This window comes from Typopeltis vanoorti, chromosome 6 (assembly GCF_054136105.1).
Source record: "Typopeltis vanoorti isolate ZY-2024b chromosome 6, IOZ_Tvanoo_1.0, whole genome shotgun sequence".
NCBI lineage: Eukaryota > Metazoa > Arthropoda > Arachnida > Uropygi > Thelyphonidae > Typopeltis > Typopeltis vanoorti.
The window spans coordinates 87708040-87724318 of NC_143554.1; the positions used below are offsets into that span (position 1 = coordinate 87708040).

General features: G+C 33.9%; 1 protein-coding gene across 1 annotated transcript in view; it reads right to left on the reverse strand.

Moving 5' to 3' along the window:
* The window catches only part of LOC150105672 (secretin receptor-like), a 244613-nt gene that overhangs the window by 224796 nt on the left and 3538 nt on the right, over window positions 1–16279 (reverse strand). The window contains exon 2 of the mRNA XM_090394527.1: window positions 10741–10909. Within this exon, the coding sequence (XP_090250653.1) occupies window positions 10741–10743 (3 nt within the window). The 5' untranslated portion in view covers window positions 10744–10909. The remainder of the gene's footprint in view (window positions 1–10740; window positions 10910–16279) is intronic.

Below are 16279 nucleotides of genomic sequence, written 5' to 3' on the forward strand. Positions count from 1 at the left end.
AGCAGGAAAGTAATCTCACACCAGGAAATATCGATGCTCACAATGGAATTTAAGGGTACACGAACTGGACGATAGCCAGATGGGCGACGGTTAACTGGGCGGCAGAAACTTACAAATTTTTGCACGCTTAGCAGGCATACCATTTGGCGGATTTTTTTTTTTTTTTTGTAAATATTGGTAAAATATATATAAATATAAATATGGTTAAGACTTATGAAGTATGGCTTTTTTTCAGCCGGAAAACGTTCCGTAAACTTTTCCGGACCGTTTCGGCTGAAAAAAAAGCCTTGGTTATTAGTTATTTCCACATAATTGAAAAAAATAAATAAAATTAAAAAAAAAAAAAAATAATAATAATCCAGACCTAATAACCTAGACTCACCTAAGCTTACCTGGGTGAATTTGGCTCTAATATTCTAATTTTCGATAAATTAAAATTTTTTATATTTCTGAAGAATTATATCATATATCATTTTGTAGGATCACTTAAGAATTTGTAGGATCACTTAAGAATGAGATAGTTAAAAAGAATGATTTAAAAATGAAAAGGTATAATTGCACAATATTAAAATAAAGAAAAAATAGTTTTTTAATTCATTTCTTAATATTATTTTGTAATTAACAAACATATTTACACATGTTACATATAAAAATCAAAACAAAAAAAGTATATGAAATTCAAAACAAAATTTTTATTTTAAAATTATTAATTCATATTATAGTCATATGCAATACCACGTAGATATTATATTATATTTTCCCTATCGTAATTTATAACTTTTTTCAAAATTCTTTGGTCGACTTCTTCGTAACGTCTACGTTACGAAGAAGTCGACCAAATGTTGATGTTGATAACCTGCTACTGCTCTTTCATAATCAACATCATATGTTTTTTTTTAATTTTTTGTAGTCCATTTATAAAAATCCATAAATTTGAATGACTTACGCTGCTGCTAAAGCTCACCTCCAATTTTAGATGATAGGTTTTCGCAAAATTATTTGTCCTATCGCTTCCATTTATTGTTCTTTGGTACACAGACCAAACGTTTGAGGGAAAAATTGGTGGATGCCTGGTTGGTTCTATTATTTCTTAGACGACCTATGTATGTGTTCGTAAACTATTCAAAAATTAGTTCAAATTCATTGGATAAATGATTCTCAATTTCAGAAATAGCGTAAATAATATCTTGTTCTGGAACAAAAGCAAGTGAAGTGATCATTTCTGAATTTAAAGCGAATTGCGCATCAGAATTGTATCTGGTTAAAAGATTGCATGAAGCTAAATGCTTACGAAGATTTTGTACGAGATGAAAAAAGCAACCATTTATGTTAGCTTGTGGAAATACTATACGTAAAGTTTGATGAATGGCAGTTTCATAACAACATTTATATTTTCGGGATCTAGTAATAGCCACATTTCATGTATCATATAAAATAATTTTGTGTATGTTTCAAGACTCTTATTAGGTAGCAAACAATACAAAACAGGACCTCCATCCTTTCTCGCCAAAATAACAAAAATTTGAGCAAAAAGGCGGGGAGAAAGTAAAAATGTGCCATCCACAAATAATTCATTCATGCTTTGGCTCCACATTGCATGACTTTCACGACCAAAATTTAATATTCTCATTATGATATAAACGAAAATATTTATTAACTAGCTGACTCATTTTTTTGCACATGGGAAATTTCAATATAACTTCTCTACAATTTGTAATTCTACACAATAAAAATAAACTTAATTATAAGCGAGATTTTTCAAATTTTATATTTATATCGTTCTTTTAACTCGTTTCTCCAAAAAATATTATTTAAATTTACCCGGTAGTAGATCAATAGAATAGCATTGCATATTTGATCTATTATTTTGTCGCCTAGATGTCCGGAGCCCACTTGACCATCGCCTAGTTGACCGTGTTCCGAATTTAAACGCCGTAGCCTGTTGATCGGAGAGCCCAGACCAGACACAACTGCACGCGCACACAATTAAGTATTATGTGTGAAAACTACTTTTATGCATATTATCATGAAACTAAACATAGTTTTCACACACAATAATTAATGTAATTTGTTAAAAAAAATTAAAAGATGAAATTTTTGGAATTGGCTTTTAAATCTTTTCCTTAATGTTATTTATGTGTGGCATGAATCCGCTATGGACATGAATGTTTGCGATTGATTTTAGGTGGGCGACGCATTTTATCATCCCGCTTATTGCAGGCCTATATTTGGTCCATTATTGGAATCAGTATTGGAATATGCAAAATATAATTAAAAATACTATATATATAATACACACACACACAATCTTTCCTGGAGAGTGGAAGTCGAAAAAAAATTAAAATAAGCAAATAAAAATTAGTAAGTGGTTCAGATTAACTGAAAAATGTTTATTCCCTTAGTCCTCTTGTCTTAATTTATGGATACATTGCATTCATCGCTGATCAGAAATTTTTATCTACTGTTGAAATCTAAATAGTAATGACAGTTAGTTCTTTCTTATTTTAGTGTTGCTATTCCAGGACTTATATAGTCATTAGATTATTTGCGGGATGCCAAAAGTTCTACAGACACAATGCGTCATGCGTTGTTTTGAATGCAGTGGCGGCTCGTGGCTTCAAATCGTGGGGGTGCTGCAACTTTCGAAATATACACTGTACTTACAGTGTGTGTGTGTGTGTGTGTGTGTGTGTGTGTGTACGTGTTTGGATAAAATATCAAAATTATAATAAAAAAATTAAAAAAAAATGAAACATGAAAAAATATTGTTTATTATCTATAAAATTATACAGTTTGGTATAATTCAAAATTACTTTAATTATATCATTAAAATAAAAATAAAATATATTCTTGTTTTGTTTCATGAAAAAATATTGTTTATTATCGATAAAATTATACAGTTTAGTATAATTCAAAATTACTTAAAAATAAAATCCATTATCATAATCCCAATAATGTTCTAAAATAAACACGATAACAAATGTTATGTCTTTAATTGTAAAGTCCAAATATTTAAAGAGACGCAGTAAACACGATAAGCACTACCAACACTCTACTACTGGCGCAAACTGCATATAGACAACAGTGGAACTGCGCGACGGACAGTACCCCATTATGCTAATAGCTCGCATCTCACTATGACGTGCATTATGCTTGCGCGCGTAGCAATATGGCACTGTGGTAAACACAGTGTTACTAGCGTCCTTCGCCCTCCTAAGAGAACTATATAGGATATATACAATTCTCTTAGGAGGGCGAATAATAAGATAAGAGATTAACGTTTGCATTCGTTCACCCCCACCCCCTTTGGCAATGCAATCTACCTAATCATCACCAGTACCAGTTATATCAAATGCGGGAGGGACCAAATTGGGATAATTTAGGTAGGGTCCCTAATTTAAGATGATTAAGCATTGGTAATATATGCTATTCATATTAAAAATTAAATACAGTTATTGATTATACATTTACAAAATAGAGGCGGATTCTGAAAATAATTTTCTTCCTTTTTATTATCATTATACGAGCACATTCATGGAGTCAGACACACTGTTCACTAAGCACTAATCATAATCACCTTTGCAATATGACCTCTGACCTTTCACAGCCTACCAGCACCAGGAAATTCCTAACCTCGTTAATTTCGTGCAGTTCAATTCCATCAATATAGCATAGAGCTGGTAATAATCTCTTCATCCCAAAGTGCATAACGTTAAACTTTGCCAACATTAAACTGCAGTACTTCTTTGCCCACGCTATCAGTCTATTTAACTCATCCTGCAAGATCTCTATATCAACTTTATTAACTATTGCTCTACCCAGCTCTACATCATCAGCATCAACTGAATATTTCCTCTGAGATCATTTCCAGTATCATTAATATACAATTCAACGAGGAGGGGGGCCCCCAAATGCATAGCTTTGCCATGTATTTGGGGGAAAACCTAGTCCCAAGTCTTCTCTTGGATTCTGTTCCTGCATAAACTACGTTATGGTGTATAATCTATCAGTCAACCTCCTGCTACCTCACCAGTTTCATGTCCAAACCCATTTGTTCAATTTATGTAACCGAGTTCCATGAAATATCCTATCAAACGCCTTTGCAATGTTATCGTGTAGCAGAGCCGGGAACAAGGGTGAGGCAAACGAGGCACTTGCCTCAGGTGAACGATGGAAAAAGGCGGCAAATTGGTGAAAAATGAAAATTACTAACTTGCAAAATAAAAATAATAATAAAAAGCCAAATGTATCTTGCAATGTTCGTCAAATACTTTAAGCAAACTAAAGATTTGCGTCGGACGCTCTCGCTCTATACACTCGTTTCCTCGTATGATATCGCCCTAGTAAGTGGTATGGTACGCGAGTTTGGACATGTTCGTTGTATAAGTTCGCCCAACCATTAGAGATCCTTCGACACTTCTGCGCATGTCAGAAAAAGGAGAATCCATTCCGATAATAGGGCAACCAATCTGTCTTCTGGGATGAGTTTGTTTATTATTACAGGTCGTAAAATTTAGCTTTTCTTTTACGAACATTGTAGTTTTTAAAGTGTAACTATTTTGCTTATATAACAGTTGGAAAAATGTACGTAGAATATTAACAAAATTAAAAAAAAAAGGTATAGGATAAAACAAAAATTTAACTAAGTTTATTTTTAAGAACGTTTTCTATAAAATAAAAATAATTATACAGAAAAACAGAAATTTTTTTCAAATGAACTTAGATATTCTAAACTTACAGTTGAGAGAACTGAGACACTTTAATGTCCTAAACCGATTAATTATTTATGACTTCTTGTGACTCTTTTAACAAACCCACGCAAAAAATGTTGGATAAAAATACCATTATCAAATCCTTTTAATCTTCAGTCATCTGAATCGGTGTCCGAATCGCCATCACTTTCACTTAAATTGATCACCAAAGGTTCGCATAATTCTTAGATAATTCCGTCTCTGTCTCAATACATATTTTCCAATGAGGTGACATGACAGCAATATTTTCCCCAGTTTTGAACTGTAATACTTTCAATCGCCTGTTCTGAAAGCTTAAAAAGTTTCGACATGCCAATATCCTCAGTTACGTTGCAATTGCGAATGAAACTTTTCACTTCTGCCCAAACATACTCAATAGCATTAATATCGCAATGATATGGTGGTAGCCTCAAAGCTAGAAGTCTAGTTGTGGGCCAGTTTCTTTTGACCAAATTAAGCAATTCAATTTTTCGCATATCTGGGGAATGAGAAATGCTATTTGCAGAGAGCCAATCCATAAGAACTTGCTTCTTATTAGACCAATTTGGAACTTTGTTTAATCGAATAGAGTGATATGAAGCGTTATTAATTATAATAACAGCATTTTTAGGAAAGTTGGAATCGGTTTTTCTTCTGCCCACTTTTCGAAGATCGTAGAATTCATTTGCCCATGGTAATCTCCAGTAGTTGAATTGGCTTTGTATAGTAAGTGTGAATTCGGTAAAAAAAAAAAAACCATTTCTCCACCCGCACACAAAATTATTATGCGCCGTGAGGCATTTCCGGTTTGTAGCACTCCACATTCTTCTTTAGACTGCCAACATTTTCCATAAGTTAAATTACTATCACTCCAAGTTTCATCTAGATACACAATCGGTCTTTTTTCCTCCGTGAAACGTCTTATTGCTCTCAAATGCTGCGTTCTAGATAAAACAATGTCACTTCTCTCCATGAAAAGTTTCCTTAAATTTTAAAACAAAATCCGATTTCACGAAGTATTTTCCATAAAGTTTCTCTTTTCCAAGGAAAATTAATTTTTTCTTTAAGCACAGGAATCAATTTTTCGGAACAGTTGGCACTCTTTTCTCGACCACGTAAAATTCGTGAATAGTTCTTATAACTCTTATAACGCTACATCAAAATCATTCAAAGCTACAGTTTCGATGATTTTCTTTACTCTGGCGTTTTTTTTTTTTTTTTTTTTTTTTTTCCCATCAGGAGATTTAAATTTTGGCTTATCTTCACCTTTTGATTCCCTACGAATTCTTTTAACAGTCGACCCCGATACTCCCGCAATTGCACTTGCAATTTTCATGACTTGAGAAAGGGGAACAAGGAGACGAACTTCTGACGATTCAATATTCTTTTGCAAGAGCTACTGAAACGTTTAACAACAGAACTTGTTGACTGTACTGGATCCATCATATAAATTAATAATTAAAAAAAATGCAAAAAAGCGACAACAAAAATCAAGCTAGTACAGCGACAGACAAGAAAGCACGTGATTTCGCATGTTGGCGACCAATTCGTATATCCTTCATTTCTTTTTCCTCTTCAGCATGAATTGACTATTCTTGGCAAAATGCCAAGGAGAGACCTACAAATGGTGGGCATACTAATGTGCATATTTGCGCAGTGTGCTAGTATGACAGCGAGCAGAAGGTATCATTTTAAATACGTTAAACTTAAGATAAGTTTTCTATTATATAAATTTGTAAAAATGTTTCATTGTATGTTACATTATATTACGACTTTATTTTCCATTTTTATTTGTAATGTAATCAAAAGCGATTACATTATAAATATATAATTTTTCTTTTTCAGATGAACTAATGGCGTCAAGAAAACCCAGTGGTGCTGAATATAGGAAAAGAAGAAAATTGAGAAATGAAACAAATCAACATAATGTTTGCAAAATTGGCTAGAAAAACCGAGTACCTCAAATACAAGCAGTTCACTCGAGACAATACCGGTCGAGGCTCAAGAAAAGACGATTGAATTTGAAGAAAAACACTACCATTGAAGATCAAGAAAAATGAATGGAAGTTGAAGAAGAAGAAATTGAAATATGAGAAAATTCGACAGAACAAGAAAAAGATGTATTTAATTCTATTAATTTCAACGATCCTCCTTCATGGCCGCTTATTATGGATAAAATTAGATGTGTTCTAATTGAACATGGACCACAACAAGGAGAAGACGCAGATTTTAGGGAATCTGTTTCAGAGGATGGCAGGAGATTTTCAAATGAATGGTTTCTTAAAAAATGTTCCAATGGAGAGCGAGTCCATCGTAACTGGCTCATTTTTTCAAAAATATCTATGTCGATATTTTGTTTTCCATGTTGGTACATGGAAAACAAAATCTGCAATCAAAGCCGAGGATTTAAAGATTGGAAAAATCTAAATCGAATTTCCGATCATGAAAATTCTGTATTTCATCGCGACGCGTATCTCTATTGGAAATGCTTTGAAAAGAAACTTAAAACTGGTGGTTTTGTAGACGATTTGTTGCAAAAAGCAATACAGACAGAAAAGGAAAGATGGCGAAATATTTTACGTGTTGTGTTGGATGTAATTTTATTTTGTGCAAAGAATAATTCACCTCTTAGAGGTACGCAAGAAATTATTGGTAATCCGAATGCAGGAATTTTTCTAAACTTGATTGAATTAATAAGCCGATACAATACGACCATCGCAGAACATGTTGTTAATCATAAGAAGGGGTCTGTTTCATACTTATTTAATTAGATTCAAGACGAATTTCTTTTACTCTTAGGGAACCATGTTCGAACTGAAATTCTTTCTAGAATTAAAGAATCGAAATACTTTTCCTTGATGTTTGACTGTACACCAGATGTATCGCATCACGAACAAATGTGCCAAATTATTCGATATGTAGTTATTAGGAACGATTCTATTACGATTGAGGAAAGCTTTATAGATTTTATAGCGATAAAAGAAAAAATTGGTAACGATTTAGCCTATGAAATTGTCAATAAATTAGAAAAAGATGGATTCCATATTCTAAACGTTAGAGGTCAAGGATATGACAATGGGGCGAACATGGCGGGTGTTTATAATGCAGTACAAGCCATAATTTCTCAAAAAAATGAACAAGCTATGTACATGCCTTGTGAGGCTCACAGCCTTAATTTGGTTTGTAAAAATGCTGCTTCTTCAAATGTTAACATGATCACATTTTTTCGGAATCGTTCAGACACTTTATACGTTTTTTTGTGAATTCGACGACTAGATGGGATAAACTAATCTCTGTATTAAAAACAACTTTAAAAGGTCATACAGACACACGATGGGCCTCAAGAGCAAATGCTATCAAGGAATTGCACCAACAAATACCCCAAGTGTATAAGATATTAATTGATTTGAAAAATGAGCAATCATTGCAATGCGCTGAAATTAAAAGCATATTGAAACAAATAAATTTTAAATTCTTATATATGTTATCTACATGGAATTTAATATTGCAAGAAGTTGATAAAATAAACAAAGCTTTGCAATCAAAAACGATAACTATAATTAAAGCTTCACGTTTAATAGAAGGATTATCTAATTCCTTGCATCAAATGAGAGACACCATATGGGAAAATATTTTTTCTAAGATTGAAAATTTGGCTTCAGAAATGGAATTGTCTACAGATTTTGAAAATAAACGAAGCCAAATTATTAAATTAGATGATCAATCTCAGCAATCACTTCCTTATAACGATAAATATTTATTTACAGTAGAAATGAAAGGAGTAATAGATATTTTAATAACACAACTTAGATGGAGATATGAAGAACTATATGGGATTTCGTCTGACTTCGAATTTTTAACAGGTGAAAAATTAAAGTCGATGGATACAGAACATTTAAAAAAAGCAGCTTGTGATTTATCCCTTAAATATCCAAACGATATAAATTGTGTAGAATTATTATCAGAAATAATCAGTTTCAAAAATCAGGCAATGACGTTAATTCTAGACCTTAAAGCAGCTACAAGTTTAGATCTTTTAAAAAACGATTCATGAATATAGTTTAGTTCAGTCCTATCCAAATTTAGAAGTTTCATTCAGAATAGTCCTAACACTACCTGTTACTGTAGCTTCTGGTGAAAGAGGCTTCAGTAAATTAAAAATTATCAGAACATATTTAAGATCGTCACTTGCTCAGGAAAAATTGTCAAATATGGCAATTTTATCAATCGAACAGGAATTTACAAAACAAATTAATTTTGATAAAATAATTGATGAATTGGCTTCACTAAAAGCAAGAAAAGTAAAACTTTAAAAAAAAGATTTTATATTGGGCATTTATTTATATCTTTATATAAGTATTATTAATATTATTTTGTCTCTATTATTAAATTAAATTACTGAAAAATGTGTAATATTCTAATTCATCTCATGTGTAATACTGATTTTGTTTTTCTTTTGTTAAGTTTGGTGTGATTTTATTTTTAATGTGTAATTTTATGTCCCTACTACTATTGTACTATTACTCGTTCTGTGACTTTTTTTATTTAATAATTAATAAATTCATTTTTTTCCCAAAATCATTTATTTATTTTTATTTAATACTTATTAGAAATAAACTATATACATAGGGGCGAAAATTTATCCTCCTGTCTCAGGTGAAAATACCTCTAGGCCCGGCTCTATCGTGTAGTATCAACTTATCCAACTCAGCTGTTAGTTTTATTATAAAAAGTGAGTAAATTACTGAGGCATGACCTTACCCCCTCATGACTCGATGCTACCTCCCATATCATATTCCCAACCACCCATCCTTAATTTTTTCCTTAACTAACTTCTACAAAACTTGACCACCACTACTGAGATGCTGATCGGCCAATAAGTGGCTACCTTTGTCTTGAAACCTCCTTTATGCAACGGAACAAATTTTCCTTCTTTCTTCTCCCTTGAGACAAATAATTTGGTCGGAGGCACTGCCAGTTCCCGCATTCTTGTAATATGCACGCAGATATCCTATTTCCCCTAGCTATATTGGCACTAAGGTTTGTAATGTCAGGTATACAGCCCCCCCCCCCACACACACACATCACTACTTCAACTACCTCTGTTTCCACGCAAGCCCTTGTCATATCCGTTATTGCAATATCTTGAACTGGATGATATACCTTTGCGAAGTGATTACTCAGTAACTCAACTACTGCATCTGGTTCAATCACTTCCCTACCATCAGAATTCATCAAAATTATTATACCATTATAATATTCTATCATAATCATTCTTCCTTCTACTTGGTTGAGCGAGTCAAGGGTAATCCCTCAACCAATTTCCTTGATTACTATACTGTGCCTTATTTTATCCTCCTGACTCTAGGTGTACAGTCCGTTACTACTTCCCTTGCTTGTATTATGAATCCCTTTCCCCCTGCAGTTCAGGGAAAGTGTTTTTGTCCAGCAAAATCTTCCAAAAGTTTGCAATTTTAAATTTCTTACTTAGGGGTCCAATTGGGTTCAATCGCCGTAATGTCAGCCCTGATCACCATCCTTCTTGAAAGAAATCTTCTCGCTTCTTTACACACACGACCTTCCACAGATGACTCCCCCCTCCCCCTCCGTTCACATTCCTATGAAAAAAGCCACTTATATCTATCTGGCATGTCTTAGTCATATCCCTGCTTCTTCCTATCGTTTGATATTATTTTCAAGAAATAACGTAATTAATGTTTATCATCATCAACATCTCCCACGTGACTCAATAAATTCAACGCTTAACATTTTATAATAAAATGTAAAGAAATCAGTATCTGTAATCGGATAATCGAAAGTAATTTATAAGTAAAAAAATAAAGTGATGCAAAATTTTCTTACTGCTTATTTGTAGTCAACAAACGTTGAATAACGGGGAAAAGTAATAATATACGTTTCGAGAGGTTGACAGTATTATATTTAATAAGAAAGTCATAAAAATGCGATATTAAGCTCGCATTATAACTATGAATAACTTGATACAACTTACCATTTCTTAAACTGACTTCTAGAGGACCATTATGTTTTTCCCTTATCGAATATTTCTTTCTATACAGCATTAGATATCCACCAAGCTACACGCATGCTAAAAGTCGATTGGAAACAACCAGTTCTTGAAACAAGAAGTTGTATTGCTCAATCCTAGCGTTTGTATTTTTCTGAAAGTCATTCTGGATAATTACAACGCCATGAGGGTAGAAGGGAGACTGGTCTCAGTTCTCTTCACTTGCTCAATGATTGGCATTTTTACATGATAAAAAAATCATAAATAAAATAAACGCATTGTGCTTTAAGCCAGAACTATTTTAAAAATAAATAAATTCAAAATATATTTTAAATTAAGCTAAAGCAGTTTTAGTCCAATGTTAACTATTCTTAGCGTATTTTTTATATTATTATTATTAATTGAAATTAGAAGTAGAAACACACAAAATGTACATAAAATTATGCCATTAATAAAATGAAAAGTTAAATATTTAGCTAAATGGAAAAAGACATATGTTAACCATAAATCTTTTTTTTCACAAAAATAACATAATATTGGAATGAAAATTTGCTTATATTAGGGTAAAAGAGGAAGCATAAATCAATATTTTGAATCTCGATTTATTTGTGACAGAGTGACCAATCTAAGAGAAATGAAAATTGCACTTACTGAATAACTTCCAGTTAAATTAAATGTTGCTGACTGATTAGAATCTGATTTTCCGCAGCAGACGATAAAACAAAACTTTTTTTTTTTCCCACCTCTTCGCGTATTCGTTTCGTTACAGAAGCTTTTAACTATGATTAACTAATTAATCTACCATGAAATAATAATAATAATAAAACATAAACTTGAACCAAAATAAGTTGTCTACATTTCAACCAGTTTTACTGCAAAGAATTTGTCAATTCGTAACATAGGGCAAGTTACTACTAGTTTCAAATGGCTATGTTAAAAAGATTTGTACAAGAGCAGATTTTTTTTTTTTTTTCTGGAGGGGGTGGGGAAGAAGGAAGTTCACAATTATATATATATAATTTAAGCTGAGTAATATTATCATACAATAAATCTACTAACGCCTCAATCATGTATTCAGACACTTTCTTTTTTCCGTGTGAAGTTGAGAATATGGCAGGTAATAAGAAGATCGTTATGACTATTTTCTCAACTTCACGTTCGTCGCTGATCTGCTGGTTTGCAAGAATAAATCGGAACACTGCGCGTGATCTGTCTGTTTCTAATTAAAAAAAAAAAAAAAAAAAAAAAAGAATCCTTATAAATGTACTTCACACCAGACGAAATTTCTTCCTAAGGATTACCAAAACGCATCGATTGCGGTGTCGTTGTTGTGCTGCTATGAAGCATGCTCATACAGTGGTGTAAACAGTATCCATATATATTTTTTTAATTTAATTTAATTTAATTTAATTTTTTTTAAATAAAAGAACTTCACTTTTCTGCTAGCAACGATATAAGCTTTATTTGAGGATTTAAAAGAAATGCAACATCTTAAGCTTATCTTGACTACATTCAGGTTAAAACATGTTTTTACAAAGGTTGATTTCTCGAGTAATATCTCTGGCATAGTGACAAAGGAACGAAAAGTTAGTGAAGAATTCATCAGTGAGCTGTGAAACTTTGTGGGGAGCAGTATGACTTTAATAAGAAGTGGTTGCGTTTTAATATGAACTCCTATTTTTTAACAAAGTGACCATTATTTTGGATAAGGACGTTCATTGTGATATTACTGGATTTTATAATCGACTGTGACAAAACCCCACAGTGAAAATGACTACATAAATCAAGACGGTCGGAATGAATAATGAACTACTAATGTATACTGATGAATAGGAAGATAAAAGTTATTGGTCCTCTTTACAAAGACCTCCTTGCTTCACCACAATTTAAAGGTTTAGGATCAGTGATTCCGTGAAAAAAGGTCAGTAAGCCTAATTAATACCATGAGATCATGAGAGACAAACTTTACAGGTGTATAACACTATGCACTCAAAATTTCAACCTTATGACGATGAATTCATGCAAAACAGTATTCCAGGCATCTCCCATGTGTAAACATCCATCGGATTGGATGTGTTTACTAGGAACAGTGTGCCTTGGAATTTGCATGGTTCGAGTGCATGTTCGATTTTTGTCATGCAGTTCATAATGTGTTGTTAAAATAGTTTGGTGTTGTGGCTGCTCACATCTTGAAACTCAGTACTTTGACTTCAAGATGAACTAATTAGCCTTCTCGTGGAGCAATACTAGTAATTTACATCTACCCTGGTTATATTTTGGATCCTCAGTAACATATAGAATTTCATTTCATTAGCACATTAAAAATGCAGACTTCGAAATGCGTAATTATTGGCCAATAACACGTTCAACCATTTTACCCATATTATATTTGCCTTTCATTCCGATGGGGAATGCACTTCTGTGGCTCACTCGATTTCAACGATGCTCCATGGTGGAAAGACGTAGGTTCGAATTCCATTTAGGATGTAAAAATCATTACAAGTGCTTGTTTAACTGAAGATGAGTTGGCAAGTGTTATAAGGAGTGACGTACATGCCAAACGAAATACTCACACAAGTATTTAACACACAACATCCAATGATCTCACAGCCATAGATCCTAGGCCTTTAATGTAGAAAACTAGCAAAAATCTCTTCGATTTTTGTTAGTGCCTCTGAATTAGCCAATCTTTCCTAACTCATAAATATGACTTTGGTTCTTCACAAATGAAGGCATATAGTGACTCTAGATGGAGATAACAGGTCTTGCCGTCTAACATACAGCAATCTTTGATTAGCTTCAACAAAGCGGAAATCGTGACAACACAAATTCAACCTGCAGACATATGCAAGTACCATCACGAACTCTGCTAGGATAATATAAGGAAAGCTGTTAATAAATAAACAGAATTTTCTTATCCCTTGTAAAACTTTCCTGATATGAATGGTGGTACGATGGAAAAGATGAGCTGACAAATCATGCACAACGTGAAGAAATTAGATTTCTTGAAACCAGAATGTTTACATGTTTAGTTTTTAATCATCGGAAGAAAGAAGTCCCGAAGACAAATTGTGAGCTTGCAATTGAACTAAAGGTGAGAGAGAGAGAGAGAGGTTTTATGTTTTTGAGAAGAAACAAAAGCAAGAGTAAAGCCAATGCATGTAGTTTGAGATTGATTACCTCGGTGCTGCAGATATAAAAAATATCTACAGCAGCAGGTGAGTCATGTACTGGCTGTAACTACCGTACTACATAAAAAAATCGATACCTACTACGAATTTCTATCTCTTCACTTGACCAGTTCATGTCGGTTTGCTTAACTCTCAAATTTTTTTTTCTATATATATATATCAAACAAACTAATCTTTTAATTATTTAAATTAAGGGGATATTTTATCCCACATTATTTCAAAGCCGAATAAGAAAACTCTAAGATAGAAATCGAAGAGTTTTATGCCGAATATAGCAAACTATAAAAGTTCGGCGAGTCCAAGCGTGAGCAAACACCTGGGTGGTACAATACCGGGAAACTCGTTGCAAAGGTGGATAAAGATACGATCGCTATTCTTAGTATTTGCCCTAATGTAAAACTTATCCCCTAGGAGATGTATGTTGTTTTACATTAAGGGAGAGGTCACTATCCAGACTAGTTTTTCAACCTTTATTGAGGTCTCATCAGTGAGTAGGTAGACCAAAAAATACCAAAATTATGATAATAGCTTTAATACTTTGCAGTACGAGTTGTCAAAAAGGTGCACAGATAAAAAGACAAAAGGTTTAACTTCGGCGATATTAAAATTATTTAAATTAAGGGGATATTTAATCCCACATTATTTCACTATAATTTTGGTATTTTTTTGGCTCAACTCGTCCCGTCCCTATAGGGGCGAGTTGATATCCCTCATGGGGGGTAAGTATTTATGGCTGTAGATCCGTGTGTTCACGGGGCCGGTTTGCCTGCTTGCGGGATGAAACACCCCAGATAAACTGTGGGGGAAAAAACCTGCTGTCCACGCCCAAGACCGGCTAACTTGGCTATGGCTGAGGAAGATCCTTAAGCTCCTCACGTCGGCGACGGGAATCGAGCCCAGGACACTCCTTACCCAGGCATATGGTTGCGAAGCGCAAAGCCACTAAGCTAACCGCGCGGACTTCTCTTGCATTCGCTTCTCTTTCGGACCGCTTCTTAATGCAATTCTCTTGCATTAAGAAGCGTTATGTTAACGTTATGTTACTAATGTTAACGTTGTAGTTGGTGAACTACAACGAACAGTTCAGTTGTAGTTGGTGAACTGAGTGGTGGAGAGAGAGCTATCATCATCATCTACACTAACGCCATCTACCGTCCACCACCACTAGTATTTTCACAGACAATCACAAGCATCCAATGTGATTGTAAAAAGTACGGCGGGATTCGAGCCCGCAGCCTTTCGGGTGAAGAGCGGATACGCTAACCACTCGGCCAAACAGGCCGGCTCATATAAAATAAGTAACAGTAATATAAGTAATAAGCAATTGCCGCTAATATTCTAACTGGCCGATATGATGTTCTTTTAGGATGACTAACGCTAATGCGCGAAGAAAAATGTGACTTGACAGAAGGAGAGGGATGTGCTGTCTCTTCATGAGACTCAACTTCTAGAGGTGGGGGACAACACAACAAAGTTTTGCTTCTTATTAAATAGGATAGTCTAAATGATGGATTTTCCCAATGTTGTACTAATGTATAAACAGTGTTAGCAAGAACAATTGTTACTAATGTTAACAAGAATGTTGCTACTTGATTAAAATCGCATCAGGGGGCATATAAAAGTAAGCCTGTGTAGCTCGGTGGGAGAGACGTTTGCATCTTCTGCGCTAGGCCGCACGAAGTTAGGCTTATAGTTCGAGTCTAATCGCTGACTAGAGGAACTTTTTCTAAGGCTTTCTTCGACCGGGTCTCGAGTTAGTTGATCTCTGGAACGGCAAGCAGGTTTTTTTCTCCCGTAAATTCAAGAAAATCGACCGTAGAATCGACATTATTTCAGACAGTAACATATCCTGTTATGTTTAGGTATCAAAAGATGGCAGCACTCGCTTGCTGGTATCTTCATTGGTGGCTGCCTATAATTAATGATTAGACATACGCCAGCTATCTTTAATTGGCTACCGGTGGAGACTGAACTACCCACTGTCTCCAAAAGCTAGATAGGGTTTAAAGGCCTCACCTACTCCTGAAAAGGGAATAAAAGGCGTTAGCTTATTATTAGTAGTATTAATCATCTAAAAGAGGAAGAGGTTTAAAATGTTAGAAAAAGTACAGAAATTTTTTTCCAGATATGTGTTTATGAAAAATACATGAACGTATCAGTAAAATATAGTGACATACCAACAAGCTCTGACAGTCTACTTACACCCCCCCCCTCCCCAGAAACGCAGTTACATCACACATTTTGGCCATCTCGAAATGGAATTTGGCTTGTACATCTCGTACTAAAAATCACCAGAATCATGAGTAACATCAGGTGATTTTCTGGCCAGATAT